The sequence below is a fragment of the Ranitomeya variabilis genome, chromosome 5 (assembly GCF_051348905.1).
Source record: "Ranitomeya variabilis isolate aRanVar5 chromosome 5, aRanVar5.hap1, whole genome shotgun sequence".
Classification (NCBI taxonomy): domain Eukaryota; kingdom Metazoa; phylum Chordata; class Amphibia; order Anura; family Dendrobatidae; genus Ranitomeya; species Ranitomeya variabilis.
This window is the reverse complement of record NC_135236.1, coordinates 252,147,716-252,169,470: the sequence shown is the minus strand read 5'-3', so window position 1 is coordinate 252,169,470 and position 21,755 is coordinate 252,147,716. Positions and strand designations below refer to the sequence as shown.

Genomic DNA, 21,755 nt, shown 5'->3' with positions numbered 1-21,755 from the left:
TTCCAGATGTGCCTTTTCTGGGGTGGCTGGGGGCAGATGTTTGTAGCCAGGGGGGCCAATAACCATGGACCCTCTCCTGGCTATTAATATCTGCCCTCAGTCACTGGCTTTACCGCTCTGGCGGAGAAAATTGCGCGGGAGCCCACGCCAATTTTTTCCGCGAGTTAACCCTTAAATTTAATAGCTACAGCGCTGAAATTTTGCACATACACACTACTAACATTAGTAGTGTGGAATATGCAAAAAAAAGGGGGATATGAGATGGTTTACTGTATGTAAACCATGTCTCATATCCTGTCGGGTTTGGGAAGGAGAAATTAAAAGCCGGCAATTGAATTAGCGGCTTTTATGCTATCTTGCGCTGCATTAAATATAAATATACATATATAGGTGTCTCACTGACATATATATATGTATATATACCTATTCTATGTGTATATATCTACTCTATTCTAACCTGTCAGTGTGATTTTACTGTACACCGCGCTGAATTGCCGGCTTTTCAAAGGACACCGGTGCGTACAAATCGGACAGTAATACGGATGTCATACGGATGATGCGATTATAAATCGCATTGTACTCGCATGACACTCGCATGAAAATCGCATACGTTCCATCCGTTTTTTCGGTCCAGATTACGGACCGTTTTTTATCTCGCAAGTGGAAAGGGACCCTAAAGTGTCCTCACGGAGGACTCATCGACAGGTGTCGCTGGTTGTACGAGCACCGCGCAGCTCTATCGTTTGCTGACGTCCCGGGACACGCCCTCTTTTACCCTTGTGCGTCCGTGCTCGCTGTGCCGGCCTGTGAGCGGGAGCGTGTGTTGTGCGCGTGCCTCTTTCTTCCGGTCCGGACCCGCCGCCACTTCTCCCGTGTGCTCACACACCGCTCAGCTGCCGCCATGTTGGGAGCTGCTCTCCGGCGCTGCGTGACTTCTGGCCTCCGCAGTCTCCCCCGCTGCCGCCTGCAGCCCCAGCCGGCCTGCTCCCAAGGTGAGCTCTCTTAGGTTTCGCCATTGTGCCCTTGACGTGTGACATAGCGGGGCCTCTGTGTGCCGTGTAATGGGTGGTTATGTGGCCGGTGGGCTGCCCTGCAGCGCCGCTCTGCTCGTCATTGCGGGTGTCCTTGTGGTGACCCGGAAAGGCCCGCTCTGTGCCGTGCATGGTGGACGGAGCCTGCGCCTTCTCCGCATTGGCGCAGAGGCCTGTCATGTGCGACATAAGAGGTCACCCCCGATCTGTTCACTTGTGTATAGGACTGCTCTGTGCCCTGTGTACATAGGACTGCTCTGTGCCCTGTGTACATAGGACTGCCTGCCCTGTGTGTCTAGGACTGCTCGGAGGGTATAGGACTGCTCTGTGCCCTGTGTGTCTAGGACTGCTCGGAGGGTATAGGACTGCTCTGTGCCCTGTGTGTCTAGGACTACCCTGTGTGTATAGGACTGCTCTGTGCCCTGTGTACATAGGACTGCTCGGAGGGTATAGGACTGCTCTGTGCCCTGTGTGTGTCTAGGACTGCTCGGAGTGTATAGGACTGCTCTGTGCCCTGTGTGTCTAGGACTGCTCGGAGGGTATAGGACTGCTCTGTGCCCTGTGTGTCTAGGACTGCCCTGTGTGTATAGGACTGCTCTGTGCCCTGTGTACATAGGATTGCCTGCCCTGTGTGTATAGGACTGCTCTGTGCCCTGTGTGTCTAGCACTGCTCTGTTGTACAGTGATGCTGAGCAGCTGCCGGTAAGTCACTGCCTGCAGATCCTGGCTTTCCTGCAGCCCCTGCATTGTGTGCATTTATTGCAGCCCTGCACAGTGAGACGTGAGCTGGGCAGAGCAGCTGATGGGGCTGTACATCCCGGAAGCAAGGTCACATTGACTGGTGAGCACTGAGGCCTGGTGGCGCCCCCTGCAGGATCCTGCCCTGGGCCACGCATTCGCTGCACGTTCTACTCTACATTCGTGTCATCTTTTATTAAAATTGGAATTTCACCTTTATAACTTTACGTCAAAGGTTTTATGATCAGTGGTGGTCTGGGTCCTTAAGCCTCACTGATTGCTAAAACACAGGGGTAGAAGCGTGTGGCCGGTGCTGATCTTCTGTGATACTGACGGCAGAGCGCAGCTCCTGCAAAACGTTTTTCTACCCCTTTTTTGTTTTAGTGATCAATGGGGTTTCCACATCCCACCAAAGTTTTGCTTGTGAACATTTTATGAAAAATGCACTTACGCTTTATATCTGTAGTGTGGCGCAAGGTTTGATCAGCCTTGATATTCTCCTTTGGGCCAAGGTTATGACATGCAGCTCAACCTTCAGCCTGACACTCACCGGACACCTGCTGAGGCTTATTTCTTGCATTTCACAAATCTCCTTATTGAATTGAGATGTGTAGTGATGAAAACAAGTCCATTATAACGAGCAAATTCTTCTCCAGACTTCATCTGTAGGTCTTATGACCCAAACTAATGGAATCATGGGCAGAGATGTTTCTGTAGTCTGGGTTATGAAGTCTGCGATTGGGCTGGGGCTTGTGGCCATTATACAGATGACGAAATGCATTTCATACACGGTTGTGAGAATTAGTCCTTATTCAGCCGTATGGCAGCGTCTCCCGACTCATATCTAGTTCAGATGTGTGTGTAAAGCCATCCATTTTTCTTCCAGAAAAAAAATCTCTAAGCCTATAGAGCTGCAGAACGAGGCTCCACAGGCTTAAAGGGAACCTGTCACCAGGTTTGGCCGATAAGAGATATGGCCATCACCTTTCAGGGCTGATATACAGCCTTATAGAATGCTGTATATCTGCCCCAACCTGACATGTAAGAGAAGAAAAATAACTTTATTATACTCATCTGCGGGGTGGTCCGGTCCGATGGGCGACGCTGGTCTTGGTCCGGCGCCTTATCGGCCAAAGCGGATTACAGATTCCCTTTAAATTGTAAGAGACTTCAGGCTCACACAGAGTGATTCAGAGTGCCGGCATTGTACTGGATACCGCAGAAGATGGTGAGAGGAGAGTATATTAGCACCTTGATGCTACAGGACATACACAGGTTTATGGTAAAAAAGTAAATTGGAGGGCTACTCAAAGCATAATTTGTAATATAGGCAAGCTCCTGACATGTCTGTTTCAGTAGATACTTGCATTCCCCATATTATAACTACTCTGGTTCACCTTTTCTTAGAACTTTGCATTGTGCCAGTCTCCTGTTTATTCCTTTTCCAAGTTTCTGAATAAATATTCTAGGTGTTATCATATGTCCCCCACCCAACTGATAACGCCTAGCTGTCAATTTATTCATAAGTTGCTTGGAGGAAAACCAGGAACCAGAAATGAAGAAAAGCTTCTCTAGAATTTCATGGGAATTAAATTCATTACTAAAACAGACTTGTGAGGAGAAGCGACGGGTACCCAAAGGGAGATGGTGTGCCACACAGGTTCTGCTGGCAACGGGTTACTCCCCCTGTACTGAGGACTTGCGTACTTGGTGCAGGGGGATAGCTGACTGAACAAGGGCTTGGCTGGTGACTGTCTAAAGTTTGCAGCCAGGTTTACACAATTAATTTCTTGTATTTCCAATAGACGATGCATGTGCACTTCGTATTTTCCTATATCTAGCCACTATCCTTTGCTGTGTTCACACTGTTGTACTGGCAATGATTTGACTGCTGTGTCCTTCATGGTGACAACAGGACAGGAAGCCTGCTGCTCACACGGAAATGCTTCCCCACAATCTGCTCTTCCTTGACAACTTCATAAAGAAGTAACACTGATCCTTAGCTGATCTGGTAAATGATTACCCCTGCAAGATATGGATGTGTAGAGGAGGATCACTTTGGCATCTGCTGACTTATGTTTATGAAAGGGTCATAATTCATTAGAAAGCCTCCAATTCCATTTCTTAAACTTTTTAGTCTTAAAGGGGTATTCCGAGAGTTTAATATAAATGACCTCTACAGATAGGTCATGGATTATAATAGAGAGAGCCACGTTACTATTGAGGTACAGTGTACAGAGCTGGGCCAGTTGCAGCTCACAAGTCCCCTGCAATCAGCTGATCATTGGGTGGCTGCCTAGCAACAGGCATGTTGGCCAGAGGACACCATGGACTTACCTTATGTCCTCTATGGATTATGAGAGCGCAGATGAGTGTGACTGCAAGGATGGAGGTGTCTTATCTTCTGAAGATATTCTTTAAGCCCTTCATGACCTTGGGATTTTCCATTTTTCCGTGTTCGTTTTTCACTCCCCTCCTTCCCAGAGCCATAACTTTTTTATTTTTCCGTCAATATGGCCATGTGAGGGCTTATTTTTTGCGGGACGAGTTTTACTTGTGAAGGACATCATTGGTTTTACCATGTCGTGTACTGGAAAAACGGGAAAAAAATTCCAAGTGCCGTGCAATTGCAAAAAAAGTGCAATGCCACACTTGTTTTTTGTTTGGCTTTTTTGCTAGGTTCACTAAATTTTAAAACTGACCTGCTATAATGATTCTCCAGGTTATTACGAGTTCATAGACACTAAACATGTCTAGGTTCTTTTTTTATCTAAGTGGTGAAAAAAAATGCCAAACTTTGCAAAAAAAATAAATTGCACCATTTTCTGATACCCGTAGCGTCTCCATTATTCGTGATCTGCGGTCGGTCGAGGGCTTATTTTTTGTGTGCCGAGCTGACATTTTTAATACCATTTTGGTGCAGATACGATCTTTTGATCGCCGGTTATTGCATTTTAATGCAATGTTGCGGCGACCAAAAAAAATGTAATTCTGGCGTTTTGATTTTTTTTCTCGCTATGCCATTTGGCGATCAGGTTAATTCTTTTTTTTTTTTTTTTTTTTTTTTTTTTAATCGAGCGATTCTGAACGCTGCGATACTATATACCTGTAGGTTTGAATTTTTTAAAAATTTTTTTATTGTTTTATTTTGAATGGGGCAAAAGGGGGGTGATTTAAACTTTTATATTTTTTTTTTATTTTCTTTAACATTTTTTAAACTTTTTTTTTTTTTTTAGCTTTTGCCATGCTTCAATAGCCTCCATGGGAGGCTAGAAGCTGGCACAACTTGATCGGCTTAGCTACATGGGAGCAATCATCAGATCGCTCCTATGTAGCTGAATTCCTGCATTGCTATGAGCGCCGACCACAGGGTGGCGCTCATAGCAAACCGGCATCAGCAACCATAGAGGTCTCAAGGACCTCTATGGTTACTATGCAGACGCATCACTGAACCCCGATCATATGACGGGGGTTGACGATGCGCTCATTTCCGGCCCGATGGCCGGAATCTCCGGTTAAATGCCGCTGTCAGCTTTTGACAGCGGCATTTAACTAGTTAATAGCGGGGGGTGTATCGCGATTCCACCCGTCGCTATTGCGGGCACATGTCAGCTGTTCAAAACCGCCGGAGCCTGCATCAAAGCGGGGGTTCTGACCTCGGACGTACTATCCCGTCTGAGGTCAGAAAGGGGTTAAAGCGTGATTTTTGTCCAGTGGATTTGTATACCCTCCAATCTGTGATGAAGTACAGTACATGTGGATGGGGCTTCTTAAATCTAATATATAGGCTATGAAACCCTGAACAGAAATCTTTTCTTGTCTCCACAGATTCTCCTTTCAGATTTACACGAGTCAATCATGGCCTTTAAATGACTGTCAATATGCTATATACTATGGATGGTTAGACAGGCCAACAAACATTCTGTACACGCAGATCTTTAATACAATCGTTAAGTGTGTATAGATAATTTTCTCTACTGCAGATCTCATTACAGAAAGCGATGTGCTGCCGATAACCATGACTACTTGCCAACAATTGAGCATTCCTGCAAACACTTTCTCCTGTGACTGACTTGTATAATTGGGCCTTTAACACTGTAATTCATTGAAGAAATAATGTAATACCATACAATACCTCACTTGGGCATTGTCTCATGATCTGCCATGGACATTGAGTATTTCAGTCTTTGGCCTATTGAGCTGAATAGTATTTTCTTTCCCTTGAGCTCTCCTGTTTTTCTTACAGTTGCAATTGCTGCTCGTTGCTATTCTCATGCCAAGCATGAGTCGGATGAAGAGTTTGATGCTCGCTGGGTGACTTATTTCAACAAGCCAGATATTGATGCCTGGGAACTGCGAAAAGGTACTGCTCTAATGACTGCTCCATCTGATAATGTAATCGGGAGAATATCGGGACATTGTAATGACTGTTTTCAGTGTATTGCATTTAATGAACACCTGTCTTTTCTCATTTAGAAAAATACTTGCATTTGCCATACAGTTACTGCTGGAGCACCTTGGAGTTGTGCATTGCACCATTCTGCCCATGACTCTAGAAAAGTAGGAATGAGCTGACAACTTGCTGTCACCCTTTTTCCTGTTGATGGGTTGTGTCCCTACAGTTACACTGTCCAATCAGAGGTGTCATTTTTACTGTAACACCCTCTTGACAAGGAGAATGTTGACAATGTTTGTCTGATATTTCCAGGAAGAATCGCTGAGGAAAGGCAGATGCAGACTTCTAATATGCTCAAATTATTTTGATTTGGAATGCAATTATTTACTAGAGTATACATGTCAGATGACTGAATTTTGGAACTGTTCATGTAACTGTTGTATAGCAGTTGTATTGTAGACTGCGAATGCAGAGAAATCTCAGCCTTGCTATAATGTGACCTAGCTGCGCTAACCATTACATAACGAGGATTGTTGAATGAAGGCATTAAAGGGAGTCTGGTAAAGCTGTCTATAATCTGTTAAAATCAAAATGGAGGCTGCTTGCTAGATGTATTGATGCATACTAGAGAACATTTTGGAGATGATTAAGTACCGTATTTTTTTGCTTTATAAGAGTCACCCCCAAATTTGGTGGAGAGAAAAATAATTTTGTTAAATGGTGGTCTGTCTTATAATGCCAGTGTCCATCTTACAAAATATATATATATATATATATATATATATATATATCCCTCATCCTGGTATCTATATAACCCCCACCCTGGCACATAGCCCCCCCTGTGGTTCCGGAACACTGCCCCCCTTCTTATTCTGGATATGCCCCCCCTCTCTCTATATAGGCCCCCCTGCTGGCACACATATGGCCCTCCCTCTCTCTATAGGCCCCCCTGCTGGCACACACATTGCTCCCCTGCAGGCACGCACATGCTCCTTCCCCCACCCCCCCCACCCCAGTCACTACATGCCCCCTTGCAGGCACGCACATGATAAAATAACAAACACATAACTCACCTTCTGATGATTGCTTCGTGCTCCCAGCTCCTCAGTTGCGCTTCCTGATTCCCAGGCATCAGATCATGTGACCTGGGCACACAGTGATGACATCACTGTGCTGTGCTGATCACATGATCGGATGTCTGCACAGACACAGGAAGAGCCACGGGGAACTGGGAGCACAGAGCAATCATCAGAAGGTGAGTTATGTGTTTATTTTATCATGTGCGTGCCTGCAGGGGGGCATGTAGTGACGGGGGGGGGGGGCACGTAGGCCTTTTTTGAAAGGGGGGAGGGGGCTTTATTTAACATTTTTGAAATGGTTTAACAGAACGCCCCTATGGATGTGATAACATAACTTGCAAGCGCTATACTTATCTTGCGCATGCGTGCGGCTTCTTCCCCTTTCATCATTGATAATCTGTAGTCGGGTGTATGCTTCTGATAAGTAGGGAAGAAGCCTCGCGCATGTGCGAGATAAGTAGAGTGCTTGTGATGAAGCCAGCGCTTGTACATTATCACACCCACTGGAGCGTGATAACATGCTCAGTGGGCCGACTAGTCTTGGGACACGAACGCTCCCTCGACTAGTCAAAAGCCTCATTTACATGTTCTAAATAGACATTAGAAATACTTTTTCTAAAGATCTGTTCATGCAATGTAGTAAAGGGACTGTTAAGCAGAGTATTTACATATGCAAACACAACTCCTGGTGGTTATGTGGCCACCGGGGCCCTGACCTTTTAACAAGGAAAGTTAATATAAAATATATCTAACTCAAGATGTCTACTTGTTAGTATACTAAAAATAACCTGAAACATGAGGAAGAGGCAAAGAATGTTACTTAATCTAACCCTGCTGCCTAAATTACTTTTTAATAGCTCTACTCGCTAACAGGCTTTGAACCCAGTATGTGTACCATAAGGTCCAGATCACCTCAAAACACTACTGAGCGTTACTTATTAGAGCTGTGAGATATTTACGGTAATACTTCGAACATTCTCCAATCAATGTTTTTCTTATACACAAATGAGCTTTTCAGATCTATGAGCCAGAAAGGAATCTGCCTAAAGAGATTTTGAATGAATGGAGCCGTTACCAGTGTGAGACATGTAACTAGCACAGTACAGTAGAATTGAACTTTGTCGTCTTAGGCTACTTTCACACTAGCGTTAACTGCATTCCGTCACAATGCGTCGTTTTGCCGAAAAAACGCATCCTGCAAAAGTGTTTGCAGGATGCGTTTTTTCACCATTGATTTACATTAAGCGACGCATTGTGACGGATTGCCACACGTCGCACCCGTCGTGCGACGGATGCGTCGTGCAGTGGCGGACCGTCGGGAGCAAAAAACGTTGCTTGCAACGTTTTTTGCTCCGTCGTAAACGTCTTTTCCGACCGCGCATGCGCGGCCGGAACTCCGCCCCCCACCTCCCCGCACCTCACAATGGGGCAGCGGATGCGCTGGAAAAATGCATCCGCTGCCCCCGTTGTGCGATGGAGACAACGCTAGCGTCGGGAACGTCGGCCCGACGCACAGCGACGGGCCGAGCCCGGCGCTAGTGTGAAAGTAGCCTAACAAACGCAGTTGCTGCAGCTCACAGCTCTGCTCCATTGTAACAATATTACAGCACTGCCTGCCTGAGCTGAAGCGGAGAGGAATCCGCAGAAGTGTTTAAGGGCGCAGTCAGAAGACTGTATAACGAGGACGAGATTGCATCGCTGTGCACGGACTGGCCAGTGGTTCTCCTGACCTGAGCGGGACTGCTGTATAGAAATACATGCTGTCACGCCCTGGTCAGGAGAACCACTGGCCAGTCCGTGCACAGCGATGCGATCTTGTCTGACTGAATCCTTATAATCGAACACAGCTCAGTAGTGAGATCAGGAGAGCAGACATCGACCATTACACATCACACTGGTTTTGCCCATATCATTTATATTGATTCTCATGCAGATCAGTGTCTAGCCCATAGTCCTGAACAGCTCATCTACATATAAGAAAAACATGGATACCTCTGGAATAAGACATTGGATCGCAAATATCAAGGTATCATTTTATTCACTAGGGTTGATTGTACTGACAGATTACCTTTTTAAGATGGGGTTGTTCTAAAAGTGCAGAACACTTTTTAAAGGATCAGCACTGTAGGTGTACAATATAATTTGGACAGGAAAGCTCCCCGTGCTGTCACCTTCATGACCACAACTTTGACAGCTAGTTTACTATGGCAGAGATCAGGACTTCCTTTTTTATTAAAATGTTGAACTGGAAACGCACTATGTAATGGTAGCTCCAAAGCAGAATAAAATATTTTGGGTTTTTTTTGTCTCTTAATTGCAGAGATATGTGCAATCAAAGAATTTGACACCTAGTGAGTTAATTTTCTTTTAATCTGAGGCCACACTCAGACGTTCAGCATTTGGTCAGTATTTTACATCAGTATTTGTAAGCCAAAATCAGGAGTGGAACAATCGGAGAAAAACACACTCCTGGGTTTGACTTCCACTTAGTGATGTAAAATACTGACCAAATACTCTGGATTCCAAATCACTGGATTCGGCTATGTAGCACTGCCTATCCTACCTATAGCCAGCTACACAAGCTTACAAATTCTGATGTAAACTACTGACCAAATACTGAACGTGACTTTAGTGTGTATAAGTTTTCACCGGGAGTGTGTATTTTGAGCAACATCTTACAAGAGGGCAATCATAAGAAAGTCGCAACGCACAGGAGGAAAAGAACATACCCCACCATAGCTTAGGTTTCGCACACTGAGAAATATGCTCAGATAATTTTAATCTAATAGTTTAACCTTGTGCAGGAAGTAGAGCACAGATGACAAGGTGCTTAAGGTCCCGATTGGGGATATTGTGACATGTCTAAACTCGGTTGTGCCACATTACAAACCCCTCTATCATCTTTTCTCATTTCATAGCATTGTCACAGAAATTATTATTTATTATAGCGTCATTTATTCCAAAAAAGCAAGTACAATAATAAACAATACAAGTCACGACTGGTACAGGAGGAGAGAGGACCCTGCCCGCGAGGGCTCACAATCTACAAGGGATGGGTGAGGATACAGTAGGTGAGGATAGAGCTGGTCATACAGTGGTTTGGTGGATAGGTGGTTACGGCAGGTTGTAGGCTTGTTCGGAAGAGGTGGGTCTTTAGGTCCTTTTTGAAGGTTTCGATGGTAGGCGAGAGTCTGATGTGTTGTGGTAGAGGGTTCCAGAGTAGAGGTGATACGCGAGAGAAATCTTGTATACGATTGTGGGAAGAGGAGATAAGAGGGGAGTAGAGAAGGAGATCTTGTGAGGATCGGAATCATTAACAAAGAGAAAATATAACATTTCTCGGCAACAAGACCATTAATATGAGGCTGACGGGTAGGACTAGTATAACATTTTCTGTTACTTGTATACCCATATTAATAGGATGTCCCGGAGGTGACAGATTCCCTTTAAATTTGCCCCATAACTGCCTTATGAAGTTGCTATGTCAGGACCTAATGGGTACTTAACCCCTTCATGACCTTGGGATTTTCAGTTTTTCCGTGTTGGTTTTTCACTCCCCTCCTTCCCAGAGCCATAGCTTTTTTATTTCTCCGTCCATATGGCCATGTGAGGGCTTATTTTTTGCAGGACGAGCTGTACTTTTGAACGCCATCATTGGTTTTACCATGTCGTGTACTTGAAAACGGGAAAAAAATTGCAAGTGCGGTGAAATTGCAAAAAAAAAGTGCAATCCCACACTTGTTTTTTGTTTGGCTTTTTTGCTAGGTTCACTTAATGCTAAAACTGACCTGCCATTATGATTCTCCAGGTCATTACGAGTTCATGGACACCTAACATGACTAGGTTCTATTTTATCTAAGAGGTAAAAAAAAATTCCAAACTTTGCTAAAGGAAAAAAAAAATAAAAAATTGCGCCATATTCCGATATCTGTAGCGTTTCAATTTTTCATGATCTGGGGTCGGTTGAGGGCTTAATTTTTGCGTGCCGAGCTGGCGTTTTTTAATGATACCATTTTGGTGCAGATACGTTCTTTTGATCGCCCGTTATTGCATTTTAATGCAATGTCGCGGCGACCAAAAAAACATAATTCTGGCGTTTCAAATTTTTTTTCTCGCTACGCTGTTTAGCGATCAGGTTAATGCTTTTTTTTTTTTATTGATCGGGCGATTCTGAACGCAGCGATACCAAATGTGTAGATTTGTTGTTGTTTTTTTTTTTTATTTATTTTGAATGGGGCGAAAGGGGGGTGATTTAAACTTTTATATATTTTTTTTTTTTTCATTTTTTTTTTTTTTTTTTTTTTTTTTTTTACTTTTGCCATGCTTCTATAGCCTCCATAGGAGGCTAGAAGCTGGCACAACTTGATCGCCTCTGCTACATAGCAGCGATCTTATGTTTGCTATGTATGTAGCAGAAAATTGGGTGTGCTGTGAGAGCAGACCACAGGGTGGCGCTCACAGCTACCGTGGATCAGTAACCATAGAGGTCTCAAGGACCTCTATGGTTACTATTCTAAAGCATCGCCGACCTCCGATCATGTGACGGGGGTCGGCGATGCGCTCATTTCCGGCCGGAAGAGCAGGTTAAATGCCGCTGTCTGCGTTTGACAGCGGCATTTAACTAGTTAATAGGTGCGGGCAGATCGCGATTCTGCCCACGCCTATTACGGGCACATGTCAGCTGTTCAAAACAGCTGACATGTCCCGGCTTTGATGCGGGCTCACCGCCGGAGCCCGCATCAAAGAGGGGCTTCTGACCTCGGACGTACTATCCCGTCCGAGGTCAGAAAGGGGTTAATAGTTTTTCACTAACTGACTCCAGTGTATACAGAAGTTTTCCTAATTTGTTAGGCTTCTTAGGAGATATAAGCTAGTCACCATTGGACTACCCATAACAATGTAACCTGGTACTGGGTAAAGTAGAGGACCTCCTGTTTAGTAGTTCTGCCTCAGATCCACTGACCCCTGTCCCCTCAAGCTTGTGTACAGTGCTTGCCTGCGTCTTGGAATATCCTCAGCTGTCCGATATAAACACTTCTCTGGCCAGTGTTCTGATCAGAATGGTGCCACGGGTTTCAGTGGGGTGTGCTGATGGACTGGGTCAGGTCACATTTTCAGGACTGGAGTGTTGGTGTTGTTTGTATATAATACTTGGATTACAGTGAGTGAAGGAGTATTGGCATATTAATGTGGTTATACAAGCTAGGCATATATATATGGAAATTACTAAACACTTTGCTACCACAGTCCTAACACTGCTGCTCAAGACCATGTTTTGTTTTTTTTTCTTTCCAACTAGGCGTGAACACTCTTGTCGGTTATGATTTAGTTCCAGAACCAAAAATCCTTGATGCTGCTTTGCGCGCTTGCAGGCGGTTGAATGACTTTGCAAGTACGGTCCGTATCTTGGAAGCAGTGAAGGTGAGTAGAATATCCCAATGTTGTGCGATACAAGGCTTGAACTGATTAGTGCATCTTTCATTGATATTATTATTATTTTTTTTAATGTATTTCCCTACGTTAATTTTTGTGAATGGGCCCTTTTTGGGGTAATGTACCGTAATCAGAAAAACATTTAAAGTAGGGGAAACTTCTTCAAAATTGAAGACTTTATTTTCCTTACTAATGTTAGTTAAAAGGGTTGTTTTACTTCCTAAAATTGGTGCGCAAAGTGGTGTAAATGAAGTTATACCCAAGTCACCATTTCCCAGCCGCTCATGTTCCAGTGTATTTCAGTTCCGTTGGTTCTTGATACATCCTGCTCTGTCTGAATAGACAAGTCTGCCGCAGCCAGTGAGTTGCGGATTCGGCAACTTGTGTGTCAAGATCGGACTGGTAAGGGGAGTATATGATGAAGGTCACTATTTTTTTTCTTATATATATTATATTTATATTATAAATTTGGCAGCACTACCAAAAAAAAAAAAAAAACAGGTGCAATAAAACCTGTAAAGGTGATGTCCAAACCTCCAAAGTAGAAAATCATTGTAAAAAAGGCAGCACTCCAAACATCAAAATGAAAAACTGTGGCTTGGATCAGTGCTGCCTGTTTTTTTTTCTGATTTTATATCTACATCCTGGGCCTTTCAGCACATTCTTTTTTTTTTTTTTTTTTTTTTTTTTATGTGCTGAAAACGCCCCCCTCAGCTTATACATGAGTCATTGTCCCAAAGATGGCGAGGGAGGGGTAGCGGCAGAGCAGCGGGTCACAGAGGCAAGTGTCGGCGGCTGTAACTGTGCCCGCTGCTAAAGAGAAATGAATATTCACTGCGCTGGCAGTCAATATTCATTTCTCTTATAGCGTGCACAGTTGCAGCCGCCGGCTTCCAGCACACATCCTACTTACCTTCCCTGCTCACCCTCGCTGCATCTTGTTCCAGCTAAGCGATCACGAATCCCTTGCTCATAGGCATGGAGTGAATATTTATTACTTTAATGAGCGGGGGCACGTGATCGCTCGGTCGGAAGACCTGCAGGTGCCGGACCGAGAAGCAGCGAGGTCGCGCAGGGAAGGTAAGTAGGTTTTTTTTTAGTTTTTTTTTAATATGTTCCTGTTTAAAGGAACGCTTTACAGAAAACGTATTCACTATAGTTCTTAGTATTGCATATGAGGTGAAAATGTATGACATGGTAACTTTGGCTTCATTGAATCTCAATACTATATTTAGCTATTATCTCAGCTTCATCTGTAAACAATGGGTAATGATGGCATTGTGACTGGCCTAAAAAATGTTTTTTCTTTTTTTTTTTTCCCTTTTCCCAGGATAAAGCTGGACCTCACAAGGAAATCTATCCCTATGTAATTCAGGAACTCAGACCAACTTTAGATGAGCTTGGTATTTCCACCCCAGAAGAGCTGGGCTTAGATAAACCATGAAAATGTAAGTTTTTACACGCCCAGCCTTGCATGAAAATTATCACCGAAGCTGCTTTTTCCCATTAGCCAATTTTTTTTTTCCAACTTTTAATTTGAGAAATAAAAAAGGCGAACTTTATATACTAAACCAACGTGTTCTATATGTGGAGCCAAGGGGCATGGTCTGTGAATACATCACTTATCGGATGCAGCTCAACGTTGTTTTTGTTCATGTGTTTTTTCTTGTTTTTTTTTTTTACTATTGTGAGGCTTTAGGAAACAATTGTGCACATTTAAAATAGATATTCTGAATAATGGAGTATTTCTGTGGGGTAGAATCAGTTAATCCCCATACTGACATGACATACTGGTACATCAGATGCCGGCACTTTGATGTTGATGCGAACTCACACGCCAAGACCACATTTTTCCCAGGCAGATGATGGCCCATTTAAACGGCCATCATGTGTCTTTATCATGCAGTGGCGCATATCATTCTAAGGAACTTTCGATGTGATCATGGGGCGCTGATGGGTTGCTCTGACAGCCGCCGAAGACCCCTATGCCTATCATTACGATACTCCTGAGAAAGCCAGCCTTTAGAGGAGATCTCGCCTATGAAATTGTAGGGTAATTTCATGAGGAACAGATGCGCTGTGGATTTTCCAACTAGATTTTGCAAAAAATAAAAAATAAATAAATATTGCAGTAATAAAATTGATAGATATTGACTTGTGGGACACATTTTAAATTTGCAGCATCTGCAGAATTTGACTGCCCTTTCAATTACGGCAAATCCACTTGTAACTCATGGATTTGGGCGCAGTCTCGCCACCAAGTCTAGATGTGTGACTTTGGCCTTAAAGGAACAAGATTTTGTTGAAATTTCTTGGATTCTGCTTTTGGGTAGAACGGAGGTGGCTGTGAAATCCAAGTAGGAGAACATTGCAGGTTCCATCATATATTAATATACCATAAGCCTCCTTAGACACTCATGGTATATTGATTTATAATTTCAGTTTACTGGTTTCTGGCTTAACTGCCGATTGCAGGGCAATTCTTACGATCAAATTTCTCAGAGTGTGTAAGAAATTTGACATGGCCTCCATCACAGACGACAGTCTATGTACAAGTACTTAGACATGTAACGCTAATGCCTCTTGTCTGTGATTTTTGTAATGTTCACCATTGTTGTTACTATGGAACTCTTTATTTAGTGTCAGCGTCTGGTATTTACACTAAACGTGTCTAAAAATTGTAAATCTACGTTAACACATGTTGATTTTTGTAGGCTATTAAAGTGTATTGTATATTGATCTATTTGGTAAAATTATTTTTGAAAATAACTTTCTCATCTTTCTTCCTACAGATTATCCATCCAAATGTTTTATCAATGCTACTTGATTGTACACAGCCATCCAGAAATACAAAGATGTTAAAATATTACCTTTATTTCGAAAAAATGCAACTGTTCTTTTATTGAGTCCCTATCTGTGTAATATTATGTTGGACCTAATAAAGGGATGTTGTTTGATCTGATTGTTGAGCTGCTGGTTTGATCTATAGATTAGCCTATAGCTGTCTCTCAACTTCTCCACACATGTGGGCACACCCCTATAAACCACGCAGCATTTTATTTATTGGTCATTTGGCTAAATATTTTGTCAACCTGTCATTGTATCCTGCTTTAGTTCTATCCTGTGGAAGATGGGATATGCGTTTAAGATGATAAATGCGTGTCTCTCCTCTGAGACCTGAACCTAGCTCTATACTGATCGCTCTCCATTCCTTTCTATGAATTTTGTGTTATTTTTGAGTCTTCCAAAGAAGTGACTAGGCTATGCATGTGTATCCCTGCCTCCTCTCAAAGTGGCCATGAGACAGGGTCCTGTATCTCTGTTCTAGAGAAATAAATATTTGGTACCCACATCTCATGTATTTATATCCTGTCACTATGCTGTAAATGAAGATGGGTGTAACCATTAAAGAGGTTGTCCGGTCTTCTGATGAATCTGTTAGGATCCACCAGTATTGGCAGTGAGACCAGGTGGTCACAGGATGGCAGGTAGGTGATCTACATACTTTCTTTCGCGTTACGACTAGATGTGCTTGGTCTCACTCAATACAAGTGAATTGAGAGAAGCCAAGCATGTCTAGTCAGCATGTAACCACATGTATGCAAATTGTATACTTACTGTCAGTATGTAAAAGTTAATCTTTAAGGTCTCTTTAGTAATACTAAGTCAGACTGCAGGCAGTGAGGACATCTCTCCTCTCCTTAGACAGCTGGACTGTCCCTGTAGGGATGATCCTACCAAAACACTTCTGCAAGATTGAAAACGTGAACCCCCATTACTTTTTTTGCCATAGTTTTGTGAATATCACAGAAAATGTTTTGCAAAATGCGTACTTCAGTTTCAGTAGAGGAGCGGGTATTACAGGCATGCAGCACTTGCTGGCCAGAAAGTGTGGGAGGGGGAAGTGCCACTAGTATAGTACTGGAGGACTAGTCAGCATTGTCCGTGTCTCTCCACTGGACAAATAGAAGTTACTGTACAGGGATGCAATGAAACGTGAAAGAACATGAAACAAAGTGAATCTGCAGCCTTTTTGAAATATTATTCAAATGTTAGTAACCCTTTTTAAATGGGTTGATTTAACATTTTTTTTTTTCATAGTGTTCTAGATCTATATAATAACAAACAGAGCAGTCGCGCACCATTCCCAAGTCTAGTGCCGTTTGTTGAAATCCTGCCGCAGTGACATCACATGTACAGGGAGAGATGCAGAGTTTTGTGGTGCACTTGGTCATTCAGCGAGGTGCTGATGGAATGGAGTTTGTGACCTCCAGGGCAGGAGAAATTTCACTTAAAGGCCCCGTCTCACATAGCGAGATCGCTAGCGAGATCGCTGCTGAGTCACAAGTTTTGTGACGCAACAGCGACCTCCATAGCGATCTCGCTATGTGTGACACGTACCAGCGATCAGGCCCCTGCTGCGAGATCGCTGGTCGTGTCAGAATGGCCTGGACCTTTTTTTGGTCGTTGAGGCCCCGCTGACATCGCTGAATCGGTGTGTGTGACACCGATCCAGCGATGTCTTCACTGGTAACCAGGGTAAACATCGGGTTACTAAGCGCAGGGCCGCGCTTAGTAACCCGATGTTTACTCTAGTTACCAAAAAAAACAAACAGTACATACTCGCCTTTCGGTGTCCCTTGCCGTCTGCTTCCTGCTCTCACTGACTCCCGGCCGTACAGTGAGAAGTGAGAGCGCAGCACCGCTGACGTCACCGCTGCGCTCTGCTCTCAGTGTACGGCCGGATCTCAGTCAGAGCAGGAAGCAGACGGCAAGGGACCTGGACACCGAAAGGCGAGTATGTACTGTTTGTTTTTTTTGGTAACCAGGGTAAACATCGGGTTACTAAGCGCGGCCCTGCGCTTAGTAACCCGATGTTTACCCTGGTTACCCGGGTGCTGCAGGGGGACTTCGGCATCGTTGAAGACAGTTTCAACGATGCCGAAGTCGTTCCCCTGATCGTTGGTCGCTGGGGAGAGCTGTCTGTGTGACAGCTCCCCAGCGACCACACAGCGACTTACCAACGATCACGGCCAGGTCGTATCGCTGGTCGTGATCGTTGGTAAATCGCTTAGTGAGACGGGGCCTTTACACTCTCAATGGATAGTGATAAGTTTTTGTTCAATAATTGGCACACCGTGAAATACAATTTGGTGCAACTTGCAAGAAGTAACAATGTTTCAACTCTATATAGGTCTTTATCTTAGGCTACTTTTCACACTAGTGTCGGGCTCGGCCCGTCGCTGTGCGTCGGGCCGACGTTCCCGACGCTAGCGTTGTCTCCGCCACACAACGGGGGCAGCGGATGCATTTTTCCAGCGCATCCGCTGCCCCATTGTGAGGTGCGGGGAGGTGGGGGTGGACCGTCGTGAGCAAAAAACGTTACATGTAGGGTTTTTTGCTCCCGACGGTCCGCCACTGCACGACGCATCCGTCGCACGACGGGTGCGACGTGTGGCAATTAGTGTTGAGTAGTGTTGAGCGATACCGTCCGATACTTGAAAGTATCGGTATCGGAAAGTATCGGCCGATACCGGCAAAATATCGGATCCAATCCGATACCGATACCCGATACCAATACAAGTCAATGGGACTCAGGTATCGGACGGTATTCCTGATGGTTCCCAGGGTCTGAAGGAGAGGAAACTCTCCTTCAGGCCCTGGGAACCATATAAATGTGTAAAATAAAGAATTAAAATAAAAAATATCGCTATACTCACCTGTCCGACGCAGCCGGGACCTCGGCGATTGTAAGCGGCAGCGTTGTTTCTTTAAAATTCGCGCTTTTACTTGCTTACGTGAATTCCCGGCTTCTGATTGGTCAGGGCGGCCATGTTGCTGGGACTCGGACCAATCACAGCAAGCCGTGACGAAATTACGTCACGGCTTGCTGTGATTGGTCCGCGTCCCGGCAATATGGCGCCGTGACCAATCACAAGCCGTGACGTCACGGGAGGCTGGACACGCGCGCTTTTCAAAATAAGCGCGTGTCCAGCCTCCCGTGACGTCACGGCTTGTGATTGGTTAATGGCGGCCATGTTCCTGGGACGCGGACCAATCACAGCAAGCCGTGACGTAATTTCGTCACGGCTTGCTGTGATTGGTCCGCATCCCGGCAATATGGCGCCGTGACCAATCACAAGCCGTGACGTCACGGGAGGCTGGACACGCGCGCTTTTCAAAATAAGCGCGTGTCCAGCCTCCCGTGACGTCACGGCTTGTGATTGGTTAATGGCGGCCATGTTCCTGGGACGCGGACCAATCACAGCAAGCCGTGACGTAATTTCGTCACGGCTTGCTGTGATTGGTCCGCATCCCGGCAATATGGCGCCGTGACCAATCACAAGCCGTGACGTCACGGGAGGCTGGACACGCGCGCTTTTCAAAATAAGCGCGTGTCCAGCCTCCCGTGACGTCACGGCTTGTGATTGGTTAATGGCGGCCATGTTGCCGGGACGCGGACCAATCACAGCAAGCCGTGACGTAATTTCGTCACGGCTTGCTGTGATTGGTCCGCGTCCCGGCAACATGGCCGCCCTGACCAATCAGAAGCCGGGAATTCACGTAAGCAAGTAAAAGCGCGAATTTTAAACAAACAACGCTGCCGGTTCCTTCGCTGAGGTCCCGGCTGCGTCGGAGAGGTGAGTATAGCGATTTTTTTTATTTTAATTCTTTCTTTTACACCTTTTTACATTAATGTTGTTTCGATACCGATATCCGATATTACAAAAATATCGGATCTCGGTATCGGAAATTCCGATACAGCAAGTATCGGCCGATACCCGATACTTGCAGCATCGGAATGCTCAACACTAGTGTTGAGCGATACCGTCCGATACTTGAAAGTATCGGTATCGGAAAGTATCGGCCGATACGGCAAAGTATCGGATCTAATCCGATACCGATACCCGATACCAATACAAGTCAATGGGACTCATGTATCGGACGGTATTCCTGATGGTTCCCAGGGTCTGAAGGAGAGGAAACTCTCCTTCAGGCCCTGGGAACCATATTAATGTGTAAAATAAAGAATTAAAATAAAAAATATTGCTATACTCACCTCTCCGACGCAGCCTGCACCTTACCGAGGGAACCGGCAGCGTTGTTTGCTTAAAATTCGCGCTTTAACTTCCTTACGCGAAGTCCCGGCTTGTGACTGGTCGCGCGCCGCCCATGTGGCCGGGACGCAACCAATCACAGCAAGCCGTGACGTAATTTCAGGTCCTTCAGGATTTTAAAATTACGTTCCGGCGTTGTGATTGGTTGCGTCGCGGTCACATGGGCGACGCGACCAATCACAAGCCGTGACGTCACGGGAGGCAGGAGGTGTCCAGCCTCCCGTGACGTCACGGCTTGTGATTGGTCGCGTCGCCCATGTGACCGCGACGCAACCAATCACAACGCCGGAACGTAATTTTAAAATCCTGAAGGACCTGAAATTACGTCACGGCTTGCTGTGATTGGTTGCGTCGCGGTCACATGGGCGGCGCGCGACCAATCACAAGCCGGGACTTCGCGTAAGGAAGTTAAAGCGCGAATTTTAAGCAAACAACGCTGCCGGTTCCCTCGGTAAGGTGCAGGCTGCGTCGGAGAGGTGAGTATAGCAATATTTTTTATTTTAATTCTTTATTTTACACATTAATGTTGTTTCGATACCGATACCCGATACCACAAAAGTATCGGATCTCGGTATCGGAATTCCGATACAGCAAATATCGGCCGATACCCGATACTTGCGGTATCGGAACGCTCAACACTAGTGGCAATCCGTCACAATGCGTCGCTTAATGTTAATCAATGGTGAAAAAACGCATCCTGCAAACACTTTTGCAGGATGCGTTTTTTCGGCAAAACGACGCATTGTGACGGAATGCAGTTAACGCTAGTGTGAAAGTAGCCTTAGTGTCTGTTTTAGTAGAGTAAAGGGAACCCTTTCAATGGGAAGTCACAGGGTATGTGAGAAAGAACTGCACCTTTCGGTATACTGAGGCGCTCCCGCGTCATGCGGGCAAGTGACTGGCTGTAGTGGTCACTTATGCTGTAGCCGTGAATTCAGACACATACCAGGCTGCAATACTGCCACAGGCAGTGACTAGATACAAGTTTGGGCAGCATGACTGTCAGGTGTCCTTTAGCTGATTCATGAATATACTTAAGAGCTCATGAAGATGCTGATGAAACGCAGTCCAAGAAGGACCTGCAATACACGGACTGTCTGCGGGTTTCTATACCTGAGCTCGACAGCCTACTGGGCATATGTGCAGGTCGGGAGGTCCGCGGACAGTCTGTGCTCGAACAGTTTTCTCAGCATGAGCCCTTACTCAGAAGAATATACAGTCTGACTGCATCCTCTTCTGTGCAGGCGCTGAGTGTTCGGTGCTTGTGCACATACAGGCTGCAGAATATTCTATACCTGAGCACTGGCAGAAAACGCAATCATGACAGCCTTTGGCGCTACGTATCTTGGGCAGTGTGTGTGTGTGTGTGTGTGTGTGTGTGTGTGGGGGGGGGGGGGCTGCAATGTAAGTGCTAGAGTAAGAATGTGGGGTGTCAGCACTACACATCTAATTATGGCACATTTCTACATTTTGACAGAAAGTGACTACCCCTGTTACACAGCTACATATACCCTTAGTTGTGACATCTACAGGTACTCGTAGTCCCCCCTATAATGATTGCCTGGCAGAAACTTGGATACTAGACAGGTGGTTAGAGTTCACCTGGTCCATCAATAACATTGGTAAGTGCTGGACTGATGAGCTGAGAACCGTCTCTTATCCGACTGCATGCTTGGCTTTGCTTTTATGTGCATCATGTCACATGACATTGTACCACGCCAGCCAATCAAAAGCGCCACGAATGCTGTAAAGACGCCTCTCTGGGCTTCCCTCCAGCCGCCACAGATTAAAGATGTGGCTGATGGTGTGGGCCCTGCAAATCGATTCTTGCCAACCCTAGATATCATTGGCCATTCAATGAGAAGTTAGACAACCACATCACATTGTGATAGCACAAAGAAGCCCCCACTGATTTGCTAAGCCAATGTTCGTGTGTAAAGGAGAATACAGAGATTTCCTG

At 45.1% G+C, this 21,755-nt stretch overlaps 1 protein-coding gene across 1 annotated transcript; it reads left to right on the top strand.

The window, feature by feature from the left end:
- The first annotated feature begins 767 nt into the window (after positions 1–767).
- COX5A (cytochrome c oxidase subunit 5A) lies at positions 768–15,639 on the top strand. Its single transcript, XM_077264059.1, has 5 exons — positions 768–992; positions 6,016–6,132; positions 12,544–12,665; positions 14,008–14,125; positions 15,470–15,639. The coding sequence occupies exons 1-4, from the start codon at positions 902–904 to the stop codon at positions 14,119–14,121; spliced, it is 444 nt and encodes a 147-aa protein (XP_077120174.1). The 5' UTR covers positions 768–901; the 3' UTR covers positions 14,122–14,125; positions 15,470–15,639.
- Positions 15,640–21,755: the final 6,116 nt, after the last annotated feature.